At 43.4% G+C, this 21,706-nt stretch overlaps 1 protein-coding gene across 1 annotated transcript; it reads left to right on the top strand.

Moving 5' to 3' along the window:
• The first annotated feature begins 540 nt into the window (after nt 1-540).
• On the top strand, nt 541-20,773 carry FAM81B (family with sequence similarity 81 member B). The gene is made up of 7 exons (XM_075740394.1): nt 541-822; nt 3,177-3,295; nt 8,603-8,732; nt 11,826-11,932; nt 16,031-16,166; nt 18,380-18,575; nt 20,646-20,773. The coding sequence occupies exons 1-7, from the start codon at nt 541-543 to the stop codon at nt 20,771-20,773; spliced, it is 1,098 nt and encodes a 365-aa protein (XP_075596509.1).
• The last annotated feature ends 933 nt before the right edge of the window (nt 20,774-21,706 follow it).

The raw sequence follows: 21,706 nt of genomic DNA, 5'->3' as shown, positions 1-21,706 counted from the left end.
CAGACCACTTTCCAGTGGGCAGGTGTAAATAAGACAAAGGAAAACCAAAGAGAAGCGTGGCTGTACTTGATGTGAGCTCTCCTTCTGCCCGCTCTCTGCTGGTGCATGTTCCTATGGATGCTCTGCATGAGCATCACCTTATCCACTGGGGTGTCTCCAGACGTGGTCACTGGGTCTGTTTGGTTTTACCTTTACTTAAAATGAAATAGGAAGAGGCAAAAATGAGGATTGCAATGATGATATGTTACAGAAATACCTTGAAACCTCTGAAATATAAGTCCGGGTCCTTAAGCTATATGGGTTTTGCCTCGTAGCTGTAAAAGTATCATTTACATCTCCAAGGCCATTAATGGGGCCAATGCCCAAATGTCAGCCCTGTGTGGAGAGGTTGTTATTGCTAGTGGTGTTTCAGGGATGCATGAGCAATGCACGAGAGCATCAAAGCCCCTGGTACAGCAGACAATCTGGACAGCCAGGGCTGAGACTGGTCCCACTGTGGACAGGAGACCGCCAACACTCGCGTCCCTTGGGTTGCTCGCCATGACTGGCATTGACACCAGGGTTTTTGGTGTTCACAGGAGAGACCCTTCCCTTCCTCCTCGCCCTCGAGACAGGGATCACCTGCTGGAAGAGCGGTTATCCAGCCAGGAGAGGACCACAGCTTTCCTCCTCCATCAGGCTTTCCAAAACAAAGACGACATCATCTCCTACCTCCAGGGAAGAAAAGGTTATCCACATAGGGAGACCTCTGCCCAGCGGCTACTGGAAAACCACATCCAGACCATTACGAGCATCGTTAAAAAGCTCAGCCAGGACATTGAGGTAATACATGCTGAGGAGCATTTCCCTGCTCTGGCCCATGGTCCATTCAGCACTAATATTGACTTCAGGAGCAGAAAAGTACTCAATATGACTGCTACATTTTCGTTAAATTCTGATTTTTCTTGTGTAGTGCCACTTGCAGGTACTCGTGAAAACAGAAGGGAGGGGACTAGGGAAATGAAAGTTAAAAAAAAAAAAAGGTAAGGAAAATGAAATAAAAAGCAGATTAAAGAGTTTTGGTGGTGTTTTAATTCAAAGGTTCAGATTCTATTTCCTTGCAGTTTTGTTGGAGTGCAGGAGATATTGAATTCAAGGGAAATATGGAGCAAGCTGTATTTTCAACTAACGTATAACAGCAAGACTCAAGTTCAAGTTTACTTCTTAGTTTTCCTGATGCAGATGTTCTACTACTTTATATAAACTTCTGCATGCAAACATGTGCACGTGGCTCTCTCTTGCCCAGGGGTGGTCAGCTCAGGGATGGGAGCGCTGCCAGGAGCCTGGGGAACTAGCTGTAGAAGGGGAATATTGATTTCCCTCGATAAACAGGAGGCTGCCGCTTTCCATGCTAATGAACGAGCATCTCGTGCTGCTTCTGACAGCGAGGGAGAGGTGGTCCTGTTCTGTGCCTCTGCCTTCGCTGACTTGTGGCATCAGACTTGCTTTGCCAAATATGCTGCTGAAAATACCCTTGAATTGTGCGGTACATTCAACCCTTTGAAGAAATGGTTTTCTGATGCAGAAATAGGAATACCCGGTATATTCAGTATTTCAGTTATCAACACTCTGTGCGCAGGGGTGGGGCAGGATTATTCAGGAATAACTGCATAAATGACAGATTTGAGTTACATTTTACTGCAGAGTTATGGCGGCTTTCTCCGCTCACCCGTGCCCCACATTCGACGGATGTTGAAGCATCTCCTTTTGCCGGAGAAGTGGGACAGTGGTGCCACGCATGGTCTCAGTGCTGGCGGTGCTGCACCTTCCCTGCTTGCAGCCAACTGGGAAATGTTTGCCCTGACCCTGTTTGCAGGGGCATGGCTGCAGGGGAAGAGGTTCGGATGCAGCGTCCAGAGGGACGAGCTCAGGGCACCGTCCCTGTGCAGCCTGGGATGGTGGGGTGAGCCTGCGTGACCCATGCGATGGGCAAACCCATCTGCAACAACTTCGCCAAAATATAAGTATTTGCAATTTAAATTTTCCTTGATATTTGTTCTTTCATATTTTTCTTTTGTAATTCACTCAGTGGGGACACTCCAAATAAAATGCCAGTAAAAGGCACTCTATGTTTGCACCAATAGGGTATTTGCATAAAAAGCCTAAAAGCTGCGCTTTCAGCAGGTGAAGTGTTGTATAGTGCTGGATTACACTGAAATGTCGGCCCCAGGCCTCTCCTTTCAATCTGAGAAGTAAAATGAGGAGATTTTAGAAATAATTTTCCTCCTCCACTCCATATCTGTAAAAGGTCACAGTAACTGCACAAGAGCCTCCTAAAATTAATGCTTGTGACACATTCAGATACCATCAGGACAAGCCACTTCAGAAGAGCCTGCAGGGTGGCTACTCCTTCCATCTTTTGATAAGACTTTTAATACTGTGCAATAAATCAGACATCAGGCCACATACTGAACCATAAGGGTAAACGAAGACATTTTAGAGCTGCTTATACTGACCCTCACCCGTGTTCAGGGCTGGGTGGGTGTATCTGTAATGTGCTTTAACAGCACATCCATGCCGTCACTGTGGCCAGAACCTGCCGTGCACAGGACCGCATGTGTTCAGGACATCTTTTTATACGTGCCGAGTGCGGTGCAGTAGCTTGGACGTAAGCATTTGTGATTTGCAGCGTGGGCACACTGAGCTCGGAGCAGAGATCCTGCACCCACCTCTGCTCTGCCTTGTGCACCCTGCGAAGCCTCGCTGCAAAGCCCTCAGGGTGCTGCAAAACACTGGGCTTAGCTATTGCCTCCCTCCTACAAACACCTGCTATCCCCTAGGTGAAAGGAGACTGACATAAAAAATTGTGCGTTACTTATTATGGGCTGCACTGCACTGCAGGTGTTTGAGGGGGACGATAAAATTAATTTCACATTTTTTGCATTTCCTTATTTTTCCGTGCTAGACTTTTTGACAGAGCACTTTTTTTTTTTTTTTAAAGGGAAAAATTGGCATATTATTTATGCAGATAGAGATTTTTTTTTAAAGAAAAAATAATATGCTGTTACTTTCTCCAAGAAAGAAAAACAAGCTTTTAGACCTGCTTCCATAAATAGTGCTTTGAACCCTATTTTGAAATGAAAAAAAAAAACCCAAAGCATAAAACTGAAAGTCCATTAATGGTCTTAAATTGACAGGTTTTGGAGAGGCAAATAAGAATAAGGGATGGTGCCACAGTAGAAACTAATTTTGCTGTTCAAAGTCTGGACCATAAATACATCCAGGGTCTTGGAGACCTGCGTGGAAGAGTGGCAAGGTAAGGAATGCGTAATGGCCCTCATTTTCATCTCTGCTAGTCGATTTGTGCAGACCAGATTCAGAGTGGGCATGAATGTACTTTGCACTAATTTTATATCTCCATTTTAGTGCCAGATCTGTGCTTCGCCTTCTCCACGTTACAAAAATTATCAAGCCAGGAAAAAATAACTATATTTTCCTGTCTCATTCTTCATCACACATGTACCATTTTAGAGAATTTTTTTTTCTTCTCCAGTCTGGCTAGACTTCAGCTGAAGTGGTTATTTCCTCCTACTTGAACTCTCCTGTTGTTTCAATAAAATCTTTACTTCCCCTCTTGGAAAGTAGAGCTTGTGAGCAAACTTGATTTCTTCTTTTGGTGAGACCATAAGTTTTCAGTGGTACAAGTAATTGCATGTACGTAGCATAGATGGACTTCTGCGGGGTGCTTAGTAACACAAAGAAAAAGTGACACTGTGCTATGTAATATCAAGAGAGCAGAGGGATTAAGAACTGTCGGAACTGATATATTGGAAAAAGTAATAATTAAGGAAGAGACCTCCCTGAACTGGCATGTTTCTAATGTGTGGGTTTTTCTCCAGAGGCCAGTCATGTGCTTTTCACATAAAACACTGCTGTTGACATTTATGGGTAACACAAGAATTGGTCAAGTGAGGAAAAGGTGGTAATTGAGAATAACCAGGAATATTGGTGAATATTGGCAATGTGGGCTGATTGAGGGAAAAAAAGTATTTTAGAAACCCAGCGAGAGACTATTCGACTACTGAGTGCCCCCTGAAAAGTCTGGGGAATACAGCAGGTAAATAACTTGCTGTGAGCTCTTACAATGATGCAGCATCAGAAATGCCAGGAGTATGGCTTTAGACAAGAGAAGGAGAGGACCAGTAAGCAGGGAGTTTATTTTAGCTCTGTGTGGCACAGAGACTGGTGCCAGAATGTACTGAGCACAGAGCCCCCTTTCTGAAATTAAAAACTTGATATGGTGTAAAGAAGAGCCAGGGATGTGATGGTGGGATGAGGAAAATTTCTGGCTGAGAGAAGCATACATCTATGTATAGTTTATAGAAAAAAATAAATCCAGAGATGTCTTCATTTCCATGTATAACTACCAGGAGAGAAAGGGAAAAAACCATAGGTTACTGAAGGACTCCAGACTACTGCAGAGAGACCCAAGAATCTGAAACAAGAGACTGAAGCCAATACGTTCAAAGTTGGCAGGGAAAAAAGATGTTTGTTTTTTTTTTTAACCTTGTGGCTGATTAACCTTGGAACAAAGTAGGAGGTGATCCTGCAAGAGCGTCCTGATGCTTTCCAGTTCAGGTTGGCAGACTCTCTAGGCGATATGCTTTTAGTGAAGCCGTAACATTCAACAGGTGGAGCATCTTGCTCCTCTTTTCCCAGTGTTTTCTTCGGTGTGATGCTTACCTTCATCAGCTGCACCAGAGCTTGCTCCCATCTTTTGTGCTGGAGCATTGGTCTGCAGCAAAAGACAGCAAAAGAACTTGGGGAAAACAGGAAAACAGGGTAATTGTGGGGAAACAAGTGACCAGTCCACTTCTACTTGTGTAAAGAAAAAGAAAAAAAAAAAATCACAACCAGAAGAAACAAGAGATTGAGCACTCACAGAGATTCACAGCAATATGTTTTATGAGGTCCCTCCTCCTCTTCCTTCCTTGCCCCTTCTTTGGGTGTGCTGGTTGCCCTTTCCCATGGGTAGAAGAGAGGATCCCAAAACACACATATCCAGTTACATATTAAAAAACTATCATGAGGGGACCAAAGTCATCATCTTATGATGCTGGAAACTAAGCTCTTAGACCTCATTTATTTTTAAGGAGAGAAAAAAGAAAATGGCAGGTTTTCAGCTTCACCCAAACGTACTGGTATTGCAGAGCCAGAGCTGATGTTTTAGTGGCATGTCAGCAGCAATACTATAATGCAGTTTTAGGTGAATGATTGCCATTAAGCAGAAGCGTAGTATGGTTTTATGTGATTCGTGAATCATCAACACTTTCTTGTTTTTCTTGCTGCTGAAGTTCCCCTCTGGAAATGCCAAGCCTTAACTGTGTACCTGCCCCCAGCGTCGTGGTTGAGGAGTGAGCCAGAACTGACAGAGGACTACATTACAGTGATGATTAAAATTTTCATTTTTCGCATTTCTTTGGTCTTGAGTTCTGGGATTTAAAATTTCAATGTATATTAAAGAGAGCCCAGAGTGGCTGGAGACAAATGCACATCTTCATTTGATTTACATTTATTGAATTAATAGAAATCATCCAAATGCAAACGTGCAGTGACAGCTTTCCTCTTGATTTGTAGCCTAACCTTAATCCAAGACTATCTGGGATGAAATGAACCTTAAATGGAGCCACCGCTCTTTCTCACAGCAGATGATTCATCCTCCTGTATTCTGCCGTGTGTAAAGGATTAATGTGGATTAGCTCTTGTGATTCGAATTGTGTCTATTCTTTTACTCTATCTTTCCCTGAAAAATAGATGGAGACCTCTTGTTGACTACTGAGGTGGTTGTCCATCAATTCTTGGACCTTCTGACTACATTTCTACAAGGTGTAAACATTTATGTGTCAAATAGCAGTGAACTTTTAAAAAAAAAAACCAAACCCCAGCCTTCAGCATTTTAGCTGTAGTGGCATTCCCATCAAATTAACTATATATTTTATTTCTATCCTAACTCTTAATACGAATTCCTCTGGGCATGGGAATATGTATTACAGTAATAAGAATTAGGTAATCAACCGTAAAAAAAGCCACGCTTCTGATAAATATTAATTAAATCTTTTCAGCCTCACCAACCAAAGAGTAACTGAATGCACAAATGAATAAACAATGCCCTTTACACAGATGGCTACCTTTTACTTATTTTTCTTGTGAACTTTTTTGTTGCTCAGAAAAGTCCAATGTAACACCAGACAATCAAAAGCCCTGGTGTATACCTCTGAAGTTACTCCATCCTTCTAGAAAATGCAATACTTCTCCAAGTACAGCAGGTAGCATATAGGAGGTAATTAAATGCTTTGACAGAACCATCAGAGGGGTTTATTTCTGTATATTTTTGAATTTATGTGCAAATCTCATAGGGGTATGCTTTCTGTACCAGTCCCAGTCCACCTGCATTGCTGCAGCCTCTGTTTTGTATGTCTGGAAAACCATGACCTCGGTGTAGGCTGTCGAATGTCTTCTAGATGAAATATCAAATTAGAGCAAGATTTAAGCAAGTCCCAAGTATACCTGTTCTCTTCAGGACTCAACCTGCCAAACGGCAATAATGCATTTAACTAATTTGCACGCAATAATGATTTTATGTGTAGGGAAAGTGAGACCTGAGCAGGCCCAGAGATTTCAGGCACATCAGCAGTGCTGAGGGTCTTTGCAAAGCTCGCCACGTCTGCAGATCCCCAGGCACATCCCTGACCTGTCAGGCCACACAGTAGTGCAGATGTAGTTAAGTTAATCCCACGCCGCAAGCCTAGTTCTTGGGCTTTTGGGATGCTAACATCAAATCCTCTATTTTTAAGTATTATCTGTATAGAATATTCAGGTTTCTTTCTCTTGCAACTGAAGTTATGTCCTCTTACTGCTACAGACCCAATAATCCTCTTCTTTCCCACACTGTGCACTTCTTGCAAAGCTTTGTAATTGTTGCCTTGGAGTGGGATTTTTCCCAAGGGAGCGGTGAACCCCGATCCTCTGGTCTCTGCTGAGAAGCTGGTCTACGTGCGGTGCAGTCACCCATCAGCCTCGCACCCCAGCTGCAGCCTCGTGTACCTCAACATCCCCACCCAGCGCCGCGGGCGCGAGGAGCCCCTGGCCCCTGCTAGCTGTCCCCTGGTACCCCCCCCGCATCCTCCCCTCGCCCCCTCCCGGATTCTTGTCTGGGTTTGCAGCGGGAACAGCTGTGACGGCAGCCAGCCCTGGAACGGCCCCCTCCCTCGCCAGGTCCATGTTCACCTTCTCAGCTATTTTGTGGTTGTTTTTCCAAATCAACGGTTATTTTTGATCAAAGTTCTGGCTTTTGTACAAAGCCTCCGTTATATGCGGTAACTTTTTTTTTTTTTTAAATATTTCCTTGATCTACACGCTCTGTAGGTGTATCACAATATCTAAGCATCATCGGGAGATGACAAAAAGCTGGTCTATTTAAACTGTCAAAATTTCTCTGTAGATCCTTTATCTGTCAACAGTACCAGCTTTATTTGGTGGCGGTGCTTTGGAGGATAATTTCTCTGGCATTTTAAAACTTAGCTGTTTTCCTCTCTCGACTTCTCTTCCATCATTTATACTAAATTGTGCAGTACTTTGTGGCCTTAAGGTATTTTTTTCCACACTCTTGTTTTAGGTATTACCTGCACTGGGGCAGGCAGTTACTCCTGGGGGGGGTACAACGTGCAGGAGGGGTGCAGAAGGGGAAGTGTATGTGTAACGTTACACATATAATTTCATATACACGGAAAAAAGTCTTCTTGCTTATGTTAAAAAAGTGTTTTTTATATATAGATGTACATATATACTATACATACACAATGTATGTATGCATATATACACATAGTAAAGAGAGGGGCTGAAACAGTCATTCATTCTACCTGGAAAGGATAGCTGGTTGAACGCGATTCCATCCCTGGGCTACTCAATTAATGCCACCGCTCTCACCTCATTCATTTGTCCATTTTAAACGTGACGAGGTATTTTGGTGAATGCCACTGAAAGAGTTTAAATAGCAAATGACAATTGCTCCTTAGAAAACACCAAGTTTTTTTGCTCTAAAAGTGATCTTCCCCAACATCTGCGTTCAGCCGGCGGAGGCCACGGGCTGGGGCGGTTGTGGCAGCAGCGTACTGTATCTTCTGGTAGGCATCAAAAGCTGGGCGCACCCGGGGTGCAGATTAGCCTCTCGATTTACATTTCAGATTTAATTTAACTTACTGAGACTGGGTAGTGGTAAATCAGGGGGGGTCTCAGTCTGCAGGGTGAGCTGTGGGCATCACGAAGGGGTTTGTGGTACGAGGAGCCCACGGGCATCGCTGCTGCAGGCGAGGGCATCGCCTCTGACTGCCTCCCGCGGCCTCGCCGGCACCTCCAGCAGCTCTGCTAATGGGCAGTAGTGGCTGAAAGCAGGATGGGACCCGGTTGCTGCAACGGGGTGTCTCTGCCTATTTGCTGCTCGCCGGGGTGGTCCCAGGGAGCTGGATTTGATCTGGCGGGGCGGCAGCGCGTGGAGACCAGCATCTGCCCTCAGCCACCCTCCAGCATCCCCCTGCAGCCGCTCTCATCTCTGGTTTGACCGCAGATGCGAGGCAAGCATTGCGAAGCTCTCGGGAGACATCAGTATTATCAGGCATGAGGCCCAGAAGACTGATAAAGAGATTTATGGCCTTCACTCTGCCCTCAAAAATTGTGTAAGCGATTTTGAGAAGAAGGTGAGTAGAGAAGCCAACAGTGAAATACTTGGTAAGTGATGACTATGCATATCTATCTATCTATCTATCTATCTATACCTATCTTCCTCTCCAAATTGCTGACCAATATTAGCGAGTGATGGAGTATTTATACAACCTATCAGGCTTTTTAGTTTAAAAAAAAAACAAACAGTTTTCCATGATATGGTGGAATGGTAGGGCCATTTATAGTAGATGAAAGGTAAAAATAGATAATAAAAATATTCTAGGATTTGGAGATCCTCAGATCAGAAATGACCCCTTACTGTTTCTCAGTATAATTTATATTTTATATTTTATATTTATTATATATATTTATTATATAATTTATATAATATATATAAAAATATATATATAAATAATTTATATATTTATTATATATATTTATTATATAATTTATATTTTTATATATATAACTTATCAAGTGCATCTGGAAATTTCAGTTGCAGCCATTTTAGGGCTAAAAAAGGCCATCTAAATCCACTGGGTTTTCTTTAGTTTAAAGGTATTGGCAGGGAGGCATCTAATAGGATATATTTAATTCCATATTAATTTTGGCAGTAGTGATTTTTCAAAGGCTTTTGAAACTATAACACTGAAAAAGTTTTGAGAAAAGCTGTTTTCTGTGAGACTGGGGTTTTTTCCTGCCTGGGGTGGGTAAGCCAACAGTAGATAACAACTGTGACTACCTGTCATTCCTTATAGCTGGCCTCTCCTCGCGAGAGGTTCACGATGCTCAGTAGCAGTTTCGGAGCCTCTAGCAGGATCAGGAGCACTAACAGTAATATTTCAGAAGAATCCAGCTGTACTAGAAAATCCAGCTTTCTCAGCCCACAGCATAACGGCTCTCTGCTCCTGCTCCAAACCAGACATCACCCATGCCTGCCAGGATTGAGCAGATACGGGGCATTCAATTTCTTATGTACTTTGGTATCGAATATGATCTCATTACTGTATTTTGACTGCAACTCTGCCACGCAAGGCACAGTGCCAGTCATCATGTACCTGGCTGTCGTGGTTTAACCCAGCCAGCAGCCAAAACAACCACACAGTTGTCTTCCCCGGAGTAGGATGGGGGAGAGAATTGGACAAAAAAAAGGTAAAACTCGTGGGTTGAGATAAAGGCAGTTTAATAGGACAGAAAAGGAGGATAATACTGGTATGAATACAAATACAAAAACTAATAGCAGAATATACAAAACAGGCGATGCACAGCACAGTTGCTCACCACTCACAGACCACCAATGCTCAGTTAGTTCCCGAGCAGTGACATGCCCAAGTTCTATATGGAGCATATGGTATGGAATATCCCTGTGGCCAGTCTGGGTCAGCTGTCCCAGCCGTGTCCCCTCCCAGCTCCTTGAGCACCTCCTCACTGGCAGAGCGTGGGACCTGAAAAGTCCTTGACTTAGTATAAGCATTACTTAGCAACAACTAAAACATCAGTGTGTTATCAGTGTTAGTCTCATCCTCTGTCCAACACACCGCACTGTACCCGCTGCTAGGAAGAAAGTTAACTCGATCCCAACTGAAACTAGGACACTTGCCTACACAAGGTCCTCTTCTGCAAGGAAAAATTACTCATGACAGAACTTAAATTAAGATTTCTTACCTGGAATTCTGTGAAAAAACTCTTTTTGGACATCCTTGTCCTTGAACACCTATGAAAAATGTTCTTCTTCACCTGGAAACAGGGAAGGGAGAAGGTGTGTGTGTTAGAGTCACACGAAACAGTACACAAAATCATGTAAAAATAAGTCAGAGTAGACCTTGAGCAGGATGCAGAAGAAACTTCCTCATCTGAAAAGGGAAAAAATATTCTCACATGATTGTAGGAAAGAAGAAAGGAAAGGATTTCTGAAAAGGTGTCAGGTGTTGCTGTAAAGGAAGGAGGTACCAAGTCAATGTAGTGAGTCTTCAGTGGCAGCTTTTTGACATTGACGTGCCACAGCTACCAAGCAGGCAGTGGCATCTCCTGTCCAGGGATTTTTTGTGCTCGTTTAGTGTAAAATCTCTGAAGAAAACTTCATGGTTTTCACTTTGCCATTACTTTACTAATGAACTGGGAGTAGGCGGGCTGAATCCTTCATCCCTCGCACCAGACTGCCCTTCAGGATCAAGTGTCTACTGCAGCAGCAGGTAATGTAACCCAGGTTGCACAGGGAAAACTCCTGGAGGGTAACGTCATGTGAGAAATGGGTTTCTGGTGGTTTACAGTCTCCCGAGTCACTCCACACTCCATCTTCCAGATGCACACAGATATCCAACTTCTCTTAATATAGTGGAAGCAGTTGCTGGACCATCCACAGTGTTTCCCAACCGCTCCACTGCGCTGAGCCAAGGGGTGTCCATCCCCGCAGGACATGGGGTGCTTGGCTTCGCCTCGTGAGCCCACTTTGTTCTCTGCATCCCAGCTGAAGACCAGGCTGCTGAAGCGGTCTGTCTTCCTCCTGCCCTATCAATGAACAATCCCGTGAAAGGGAGCATCTCCAACCAAAGCGTGGGAGAGCAGCAGGTACCTGGGACATCCCACAGCCTAGAGAGCACGGGGCTGTGCAGAGCTGGGGATGCGCACCCCAGCTCAGATGCAGCGGGGGCGGGGGGGGGGGGAGCAGATGCTTTGAACGGTGTCGCCCAGGCGTCATCTTAGCGCTGCAGCCACCAAGGCAGCTCATTGCGGGTGAGCCGCTCCTCTCTTTGCTCTTCTTGGGATCCCATTAGGTGTTGGACAGCCAACGCTTTGCAATGCGCTTTCAAGGGTTTACCCCGCGGTTCCTGCCACCGCAGGGGAGATGTGAGTGGTCCCCAGTGGCCTGTTCAACTAAAGGAGCTTTGCTTACCCCTGCATGCAATAGCGAAGCATCTACACAACTTTGACTTCAGCAGGTCTTACAGCCTTGGTGACACTGAGCTCAAGTCTTCAGCTTTACTGAATGAAATTATTCATGAGAAAAGCTCAGTTTTGTGTAGCTCTACCTTGATGTCAGCTGGGTTTTTTTCCATGCTTGCAATCATAATGCATATTTAAATGTAAGTAAGTGCTCATAATGGCATTCTCTGTTGAATTCTCATTAGGTAATGCAGTTATTAGGCAAGATAGAGACTTCCAACTCTGATCACAGCTCGAATTTAAAGACAGTCCAGGGAGATCAACATCACGAATTACAATTTCTGGATTTCAAGTAGGTGATGGAGGGTTTTTCATTATAATAATTCACCCTGAATGCTTGAGTTTGATGAACAGGTTGCCATGAAACAGCAAAACAAACCTGTTAATTAACACCCATTCAAAACACTAAGAGAAGGTTAATGAAGATCTATGCCATAAAATAATGAAAATACCTAATGAAAATATATTGTCTTGCAAGCTAATTGTTAAAATGAGGTGTTAATGCCACCCTGTAAGAAGAAAGCTATGAAACCAATTAACTTCCCATGCCTAAAAGAAAGGCACCAAATACAAAGACGCTATTTACCATTATAATTGGGGCTAATTTGTGACTTGCCTAAGGTGCAGAAGGAGAGATTTTTCTTTACGCACTTGCACTGTCTGCCCATTTCTGAGACAGCCATCTGGGGCAGGGGTGCTGCTGCTGAAGAACAGTGGGCAGAAGGCTGAAGTAGCTGCACAGCTTCATATGCCCAGAAATTTGTCATTTATTTGTTTCTAACTTATGCGGCATGTTTTTCCTATTCTAGCTGCAGAAGTACTTTTAGTGTGCCATATCAATCTTGAGTTTTAGAGAGGAGGGAGCTCCAGGGAAGGATGCAATGAACAAAAGTGTCTGGCATCCGTATTCAGAACAATGCAAAACAGCCCAGCATTGAATAGCCGAGCCAGCACAAATAATTTAAACTCTAATTATAATAATCCCGCAATAATGGTATTTCAAAGGCAATAATAGTTCTATGCCTTAAAATGGTGAAGTATTTGAAGAAAGATTTATTTTAATTAAGATTTTATCTGAATTGTATTCAGAGGTAAAAATAGGCTAGAACTTTAAGCAGAAGAAAGCTCTCATCAAGAGAACAGGGAAAGGAATTGGGGCGAACGGAGAAATAACAAAGCGGGCAATGAATTAGAATTGGGGAAAGGGAAGGAGGAACAGGGAGACAGAGATCAGTGAATGATGGAGACCGAGACGATGTGAAAGAGACAAGAAATGAAACCAAAATAAGAGGGAAGGAAAAATGGAACAATGCCAGAAAAGAAAGAAATTGGAGAACTGAAATTAAGTAAATGCTGAGTTTCTCAAAAGTTAATGAGACCTTACTGAAATTGTCATCAGAAACAGGATGCTTGAAAAGAGGTGGCTTTCAGGACAGTGAGATGTGCTGGCATTGTGTATTTAACATAAAATTCAAAATACTTATTAACTAAATGTTGAGATTTTATTCCAGTTAATATAAAATTTAATTAAAATAGCATGCCCTTTGGGGAATGTCTGTCTCCTTTTATATTGCTCTTTTAAAAGTCTAACAGATTTATGTATTCTTTTTATAGAGCTGAAATAAAATTTAACTTCTGAAACAGACTGGAGCGTCCCCATAAAACTTGGCATGTTTAAATCAGCTTTAAAGCCCAGAGCTACCTCTTCACTTGACGTGCAGCTGTCTGGTATCCGGTCGACTTTGACTGCAGGCTGGCAGTTGTATTGTAAAAGTACAAACTGATATTGTTACTGAAAATCGGATGAATTTTAAACGTATTTCAGGATTTCATGGGAGTTGCGCCTTGCTCAGAAATCTGGCCCTTCACAGGGGAGTGGATGCTTATCTCTTGGGGTCGGTTAGGTTGGAACAGCTGCATTCAGCTGCACAAAGTCCATTCTGCTACCAGTAGATCTATTTTCACATGTGAAAATTTATTGTTGCGCTACTGGAGTATGCTCTTATTAAATATCCACAAGTATGCCCTTATTAATATTTCAGGGCTTTGCTGGGCCAACGACTATGGCAAATCGCCTGCCTCTGGAGCATCACTCCTGCTAGGTATATTTTTGTAAGCTCCATGCAGGAGGGATGCTAATTGAAGAAAGTTTAATATAAAATAAAACATGGTACTATTTTATTATTAATAAGAAATTATTTGTGCTATAATATAAAATATTAATATTAGTATTAATAATATTAATAACTGTATAATTAATCATCATCTGGTCACTGTCAAGCATGTCCCCTGAGTTGGGCCCCAGCCACCTTCAGCCTCCCCAGCAGAGCCACAGGCCAGATGTGGTTCACTGGATTTGCATCCCAGAGAGACCGTTGTGACCACTTGGTCTGGACCACACAGGTCCTCACGTAACTGCTAGCATGCTTCATGGCAATCCTTTTCAGTATTTGTTAAATAACTTCCTATAACGTCAGTTATTTCTGCAGTTCTCCCCCTTCTTCCCAAGGCAAACTTTGCCAAATCTTTTCCAAGTTGCTGAAACACAGTGTCAAATAATTAATTTTTAGGTTTAAGTATTTCCTTCTTCCCCCTTTTCCAACTTTGGAGAAATTGAAGCAAAGTGAAGTGCCAGCTGCCAACTACACCAATTTTGGTTTTGAGCCTTTGAACAAAGCTGGCCATCATTTCTGTCATTCATAATTAATTAATTTTCACCCATTAAATGACATTCCCCAAATTTATTCAGTAATCTTAATACAAACAATGGCATGAGACCTTTGGTTTATGCCTGATGGATTAAAATCTCCTGATTATATATATATGTGTGTATATATATATATATATGAAAATAACCACATGAAAGATGTGTCTGAAGAGGTGCTGGTGCTCTAATTGCCTGCTGTAACTCTTGTAACGACCAGCCCTTGCACGGATCCTCAGGTGTGAAGATCCTGCACTCACGTACAATGATTGAGAGCAGGCAGCGATGGTTTCCACAGAGCGACATCTCCATCCCTGCCTCCAGAGTAGGGTTTGGGGTGGTGATTCTGGTTATTCCAGTTAAGTGGCTCACTGTTATGTCTGAGAAAAGCTCCTTGCACCTCCCTTCCCCTGCTCGGGCTGGATACTGCTCTGTATCATCACCACGATATCACAGTATCATTTTATTTTCTCATGAACAAAGATTAGCGCTCCAGGAAGCAAACTCCATGTGCGTGTTCACACATGCGTGGCAGGACTAAAAACAACAAACTCAATACTATAAGTTTTTGTACTTGAAAAATCAAATCTTGGAACTGCTACACTGACCTAACAGGCGGCTTATATAGAAGATCTTGAAAAGACAGTCTATAGCAAACTGCAATAACATATAATTTAGAGAGATTTTGCTACTATTAATTTTTTTTAACCACATTTACAATGACTGCTGATGGTAATTATCACTTCGTTATACTGATACAGAGCTGTTATCAATCACTTGGCATAAAACCCACTAACTCAAACACCCTTTTGAAAAGTGATATTTAATATTAGAAGTGCTGTAGGCAAGTCTAGTTATAAAATCCTGCTCTTTACCTGTTGGTTTGTATTCTAAATGAAGCCCAAACAAATTTCAAGCGATCATTGTTTGCATGCAAGCATGTGTTAAAAATTAATACAATTACATTAAAATTTTTCTTGACACTCCTACAGTCAAGTCATATGCATAAGCGTGAAAATTAGTATATATGACTACAACTTGGACCTAAGCTCACATCTTGTCATGGTTCATGTTGTAAATTTTATGTTGCGGCATCAGAGAAGCAAAATCTAAGTCATGCATTTCCCTTTCACTTGACATTTTGCAGATTTGATCCAAGCAGCGTTTGTTCACCACTCTTGCCTGCGGTTCCCAGTCTCCTCCGAGTACTGCCTGCTCTGTTCCCTTTGGGTGGGCTTTCACATTTCTATCCAACTTCTGCCTCAAAGGCAACTACGCATTCTCTTTTTGTTTGTAATCTTATAAACTTTTTTTATCCTTATGAACTTCGTTTTCAGACCACAAGTGATTTTGCTGCTCTCCTCAATGCCTGGCAGCGCAGTCGATGTTCAATGGAATAGCGTAGTTTCTTCATCCACTTTGAATAGAGTTAATTCAAAAGGGAAATTAACATTTTTCAGCCCTCAGATATTTTCCTAAAGTAGACCACACTACAGAAATCACATTTTGCCATGTAGGTACAATCTTCAAGGTAAGGATTAATAAAATAATTGAGCTTAGGGCTTGTTAGGGAAGCTATTGAGGAGATTTAGAGTAATTTAAACAATTTACTCAAGTGACTCAAGACTCCTCCATAACACTGACTAAGCCTTAGTCTTGTTACTAAAAATATAATCATAATTTTAGGTTGACAAGTATTCTAAGTGACTTTAAGGATCAGATACAGACTCATCGGAAGTGGACAGAAGTGCAGCTGACACGGACTGAAGAAGATGAAGCCCAGCACAGGCATCAGCTGCTTAACTCGGTGAAGGAGAGACTGGTAAGACTTTGCAGGATGGCAGCCCGGGGTGCTGGGGTGGTCTCCAGCCCTCCCAGGAGTGGGAGTGAGATGCACCGCTCCTCTCGCCTTGATCCCAACAGGTACCAAATTACGCACCCAAAACCCGAGATCTAACACAAAGCCAGGTGCCTCAGGACACAGCCAGCAAAACGATGAATTACGACAATCACGTAGTCATATTTTGGAAGGGATATCTGGAAGTCATAAGGTTCAACCCAGAGCTTGGGCTTTATCCCAGTGAGTTTTAAGTATCTCCAAGGACAGAGATGCCACAATGCTCTGGGCATCCCTGGAAATAGCGGTCCCTGATTACGGCACCACTTCACATCCGTGTAACCTCAAATTACCTCACAACGGCGTTGTCCTGTCCCGAGGTGAGCATCGGTGCCACCAGTGAACACCACCCAGTTTCATTCATTGACAAGCTCAGAAAAGGAAGGGATCGCCTGTGCAAATTCTGCCTGGTTTTAAATATAGACAAACTCTCACCATCCTGCGGTGGGTACATTAAAACGCGGCGCGTGTAGGTTCCAGAGCAGCAGTTAGCGCTTGGCACAGGACCAATGCCTTTTAATTAATTCCTTCACAGCTTTAAAAGCTTTCCCTCCTTTGCTGTGTGCAGTTCACTCCGCTTCAGAGTTCAAAAGCGGTTGACACACAACCACCATGTGTTAGCACCAGGATGAAGGATGCTGATTGAAGACCAGATTCGGAAGTCGCTTGGAACTAAAACAATTCTGAACTTTCATCTCCATTTATTTTTCCTGATGATGACCTCTTGTACTCAATGCAACCAACACTTAGGGCAGCCAGGAAGATACTAAAAACATTTCTGATGCACCAGCTGCCATCTCAAAGCTAGTCTTGAATTCCCTTCCTCCGCTAATAGTTTTTGGGATTGTTTAGCAGAAATCTCACCAATACACGTGGTAACTCACCCCTACAGCTAGACCGCTGTGCCAAACAACGCAGCGTTAATAGGAGTTAAAGTTTTCGAATCCACTCTTACGTAGGTTGAATAAGGAGGATGTCTGGGTTTTTATGTAGGTGGGCATGTCCAGACAGGCACACACAGTGCTTGGAGCCGCTGGTCGTGCTCTGGATGTCATCTCGGTGGAAGCTCAGCTCAGTCCTGGGAGCTGAAGGAAACCCGAGCCTGGAGATAAAGCAGTTGGAGATGAGCTTCAGCCTGTGCCGGGAGGGCACTTGTCCCTGCTGAGCGGTGGCCCTGGCAGCGCAGGCAGCTGCCTTCAGCAGCAGCCCTCTTTGTGTCCTTTCACCAGGCTGAGAGCACAGGCCGTCCCGCGTGTGGCCGGGGCTGCACGGACCCGAGGGCCGATGGACCTGGCAGGGTACGTGCTGGTGGCAGAGCCGTTTTGGGAGTGCAGAGCAGCAGCTCGGTTATTCCCGCAGCTTACTCACTCCGCCAGCCGCCCGCACTGCGCGGCAATGTTTGTAAACTCGGAGCGTGTTCCACCACCTTGCGAAACCCTGTTTAGGTTCAGACAGCTCTGCCAGGTTTGCAAACACCTTCCTCGGGAGGCAGAGGCACTGCCTTGGGTCCGCAGGGCTCCCTTGGGCTGCAAGGGCTAAAGAAGTTTGGAGGATTTTGATCACATTGACCAGATTTGGAGTTGCGCAGAGGACTCAGTGCAACTGGCAGACCAACGACAGGGTGGGCGGCTGCGCAGCTGAGGAGGGGGAATGGCCTCCAAGAGCTGTGCAGAGCTCAAAAGAGGGAGAGGACTGCTTGCCATCCCTCGGTCAGGCAGCTCTCAGGGGGTCAGCCGCCTTACTCAGTCCAGCTGAGCTGGGTTTACACCACAGCCTTGCAGCCCTTAGGTCAGGAAGCTTGGACTTGAGCACCTGAGAGCAACCTGAAACGTGTTGTTTGAGTTCCCAGTCTGTTGTTGCCAAGTGTGACAGCAAATCACTGGATTTGAAATGAATAAACAAATAAAAGAATAATTTAAAAAGCACCTTTGTCCTGGCCCAGCCCCTCTTTCACAGTTCCCTTGGTTGGCTGGGGAAGAGAGGATTGACATGTTCTCCAGGGTGCCAGACCTCACCTGCTTTTATTCAGTGCTGTCACGCATGGGATCGGGAAGCCAGACTGGCTGAACGCATGGTTGGCAGGAGGCAGGTTAGTGCGGGCATGTTGGAAGCGTCTTACCTGTGTTATGTATTTAAAGGAAAGAGCAGAAAAAAGAGTAGAAGAAAAGCTCCTACTTCTGTCACTAAAGCTAGAACAAATGGATACACCACAGAAATACGAAAAGCAGTTGAGCCAAATGAAAACAGATGAAAAAAACCTGCATGCAAGAATCACCAGATTTGAAAGACAGATGTGGAAGGAGCTTGAGGAAATCCAAAATGAATACAGATCAGGTGAGGATGGGTTTTCACGCAATTTATTTTTAAAATAAATTTCTATAGTAACTTGCTGCTCCAGGAAATGCTTTCCAGTAAAGACAGAAAGATGTTAAAATGACTATTTCTCTCTCCCAAACCCCATTTACAGAGATGTATGGGTTAGCACGCTTGTCTTTGCAAACAGGCGGCATGACATTTGCACACAGGTTGTTTTCTCTTCCTATGAGTCTCAAGATCATTTAAAAGGCAATTTCACAATCTGTTTTCCAGATTATTTCTTCTGTTAGCAAGGGCACTAACCTCCTCTGGGAGGTACAAGTCTTTCCCTGTTGCTCAGATCCTGCTGCTGAGATTGTGTTTGATGGTTTCATATAATTTTCATCCTTTGCTCCCCGTTCTCTACCAACAATAGCTGGAGGAGGAGGCATCTGGATGGGTAACAGCTGCCCGACAGACCAAACATCAGGCAGTGCATAGGGAAGCAGTGAGGTAACATTGCTGAATGCACGGCAGCTGGTTCTTAGAGGGACAGTCACATTAACGTAACTCACAGAGCATGAACTACTTTACCAATCCGAGATGATTCTAGCTGTTCAATTTCCAGCAGCAGTTAGAAAGGCTTTCACCCGGCACTAAGCACACGGCCTTCACGAGGAAGATTTTGCCCACTGAAATCTATCCTGTGACACTCAAACCTCATCTCTTGAAATACGCAGCACTTGCAGCTGGTAATGGTAACACATCGGGTTATCAAAAAAAAAAAAAAAAAAAATCACTCAGCCCTCTCTCTAAGGGAACAGATGGCTGAAAATCATTACACAAGGGCTGCACATCTTCTATGTTCCCACTCGAAACTCAAGTGTCTGGTTCTCATTTCAGAGCTGTCTGTGACCGAGGACCCCAGCTCTTTACTTCAGCTCCAATTCCTTCATTATCTGCAGCCCACCTACAAGCCCTGTAAGCTGTAGAAAACCAAGCTCTGAATTAGGTGAAGTCTTTGTGCAGCTTGACACGGGAAGGCTTGGCTGTCTCCAACATGATCTGAGCGAGAACAAGATAGCATCTCAGAGAAAGCTGTGGCTAAGAAATCTCAGAATAAGAGATTATAGTGCTGAAAGGAGAGAGTTCTTAACTTCAAATCCCTGCCTGCAGAAAGAAATGACAGAAGAGATCTGTTTATACTAAACTTTGGCCATCCTTGTGTTCAAACTCAAGTCCAAGGGTTGCTCTTTCCCATAGCAGTCCTCTGGCAGGGGCTGAGCCCCCAAAAGGGGGAACAGATGCCAGCGCAGAGGTGGGGAGCCACATGAAGGGCACAGAGGCAGCCTCTGGACTGTCTCAGTGGCTGTTTGTGCTGCAGCACAGACTGGCATCTTGGAAATCAGAGACACGTCTGGAATTTATAAAATTCTAAGCACTAAGCAACGCTTTGGTGGAACACTATCAAGACTGTAGCAGTGACAAAATTAATCTTTATTAAACAACCGTTCCAAAAAGAAAAACATATCAGCTGCTGTGTTACAATAAGCAGTGTAAAAGAGAAAAAAAGAGGAAGGGAATTCATTTTAATCCACCGTTGGGCTGCTTGCTTGCTAGTAAGTTAACACCCATGTAAAATGTTGGACAAATGTAAAGAACTACTATGTCGTCATTTGAAAGTTACTGCAATCTGGAAACAGCTAGGTAACAGCAGCTTACAATTCTACTTTTCCAGCCTTTATTGACAATATTTGACTGTACAGTGGTCCCAAAAAAGGTGCACCAGGTGCTGCGTAGTTGTTTTGGAAAAAAGTGTGTCTGCGTGCTCCACCTTTCCTGTTATACACCTATATACAGACGCACAAGCATGATGTGTAGTCCTGCTTGGTATTGTCCACTGCCGTGGAAGGCAGGAGTCCTACAGCAAGGAGCTTGCAACCCAAGCTGCTAATGCATGTCCGTGGTATTCAATAAAATGATGAAATAGATTGGATTTAATGTGCTCTGCACTAACGTGGGTCAGAAACCTTTGCAAAGAAAAAGAAGAATCTTTTAATGTATTGAAAGCAACCACTATTTAATTAATTATTCCTAATCTTCTACTAGGATTTCAATCCATTCATGAGTCTCTGGAGCTGCTCAAACAAATACAGAACACAAAGCTGAAACTTGAAAAAAAGAAAATTCAGAAAGACGTGACAAGATACAACGCAAGTGACCTCCCAGAAGACTGAACACCAAGAGGAAGCCTTGTCTGCCCTTGCAGGGGCTCTCTCCAGTGAGAAGCAGCATTGAGTTAAAGAAAGAAGTAGCCTTTACACACACCTGATTTTGTTTTCCCGTGTCCCGTAGGATGTTACTGCTAGTTATGATATTGTGCAGCCACAAAAATAACAAATCTGTAACACCAACAGTCATTTTCACACCAATTTTACAGAGTACTTCACTGTAGAAGAAAAGTTAAACTTGAAGGATTGATTTTAAATTTTACAAGCAGTAATACAAAGATATTCATAGTATTTAAAGCACTTTAGGAAAACAAGTACTCAGTTATTAAGTGCGGTTAGCCCAGTCCTGACATAAGCTGCATTGGTTTTAGATTGGTGTTACTACCGAAATCAGGTCTAGTAAATTCCTCCAGCTGCACGCAAGGTGTATGCAGTAACAGCATTATGAAAACCGGTATCAGAATATCTACCGGTGCATGATTTGGACCTATTAAAATAAATTAGTGGATCATTAAAAGTAGCTAATAAATTGGGTACAGGTGACAAAATGCAAGGTAATTATTAGCAGATGCATTATGAAGAAGGTTTATTTTTCATCTTCTCTGATTGAATAAAAGTTAGTGGTGGTCTGCAGTAGAATGCTCAAAAATGTAGCTGACATTGTGGGTTTTGTTTTGCTTCACAGAACAAGAAAAACAATCAGGAAATCAGGAGAAAAACTCTGGGAGTAGGCAAAAGATGCATATAACTTCCCAACAGGAGCTAATATGAATTCTTTAGCAGGGGGGCCTAAAAAGGAGGTCACAATGCAATTGCAATAGAAAGCGGAATGCCTACACTACATTTGTTTCCAGAAAGCCCAATACCATCCATTGCCCAGAGAAGACAATTCAAAAGGGTTCAGACAATCCTCCTCCAATACTCCCTATCTCAGGTCTG

This window comes from Balearica regulorum, chromosome Z, assembly GCF_011004875.1.
Source record: "Balearica regulorum gibbericeps isolate bBalReg1 chromosome Z, bBalReg1.pri, whole genome shotgun sequence".
Taxonomy (NCBI): Eukaryota; Metazoa; Chordata; class Aves; order Gruiformes; family Gruidae; genus Balearica; species Balearica regulorum.
The sequence above is the reverse complement of the archived record's forward strand: the minus strand, read 5'-3'. Positions and strand labels throughout refer to the sequence as shown.

Excerpts from the sequence above, each read along its gene's own strand:
- FAM81B (XM_075740394.1), top strand. The coding sequence starts at position 541 with ATGACTGGCATTGACACCAGGGTTTTTGGTGTTCACAGGAGAGACCCT. Across the intron at positions 3,296-8,602 it reads CTGCGTGGAAGAGTGGCAAG|ATGCGAGGCAAGCATTGCGA; the intron begins GTAAGGAATGCG and ends GTTTGACCGCAG. Across the intron at positions 8,733-11,825 it reads TAAGCGATTTTGAGAAGAAG|GTAATGCAGTTATTAGGCAA; the intron begins GTGAGTAGAGAA and ends AATTCTCATTAG.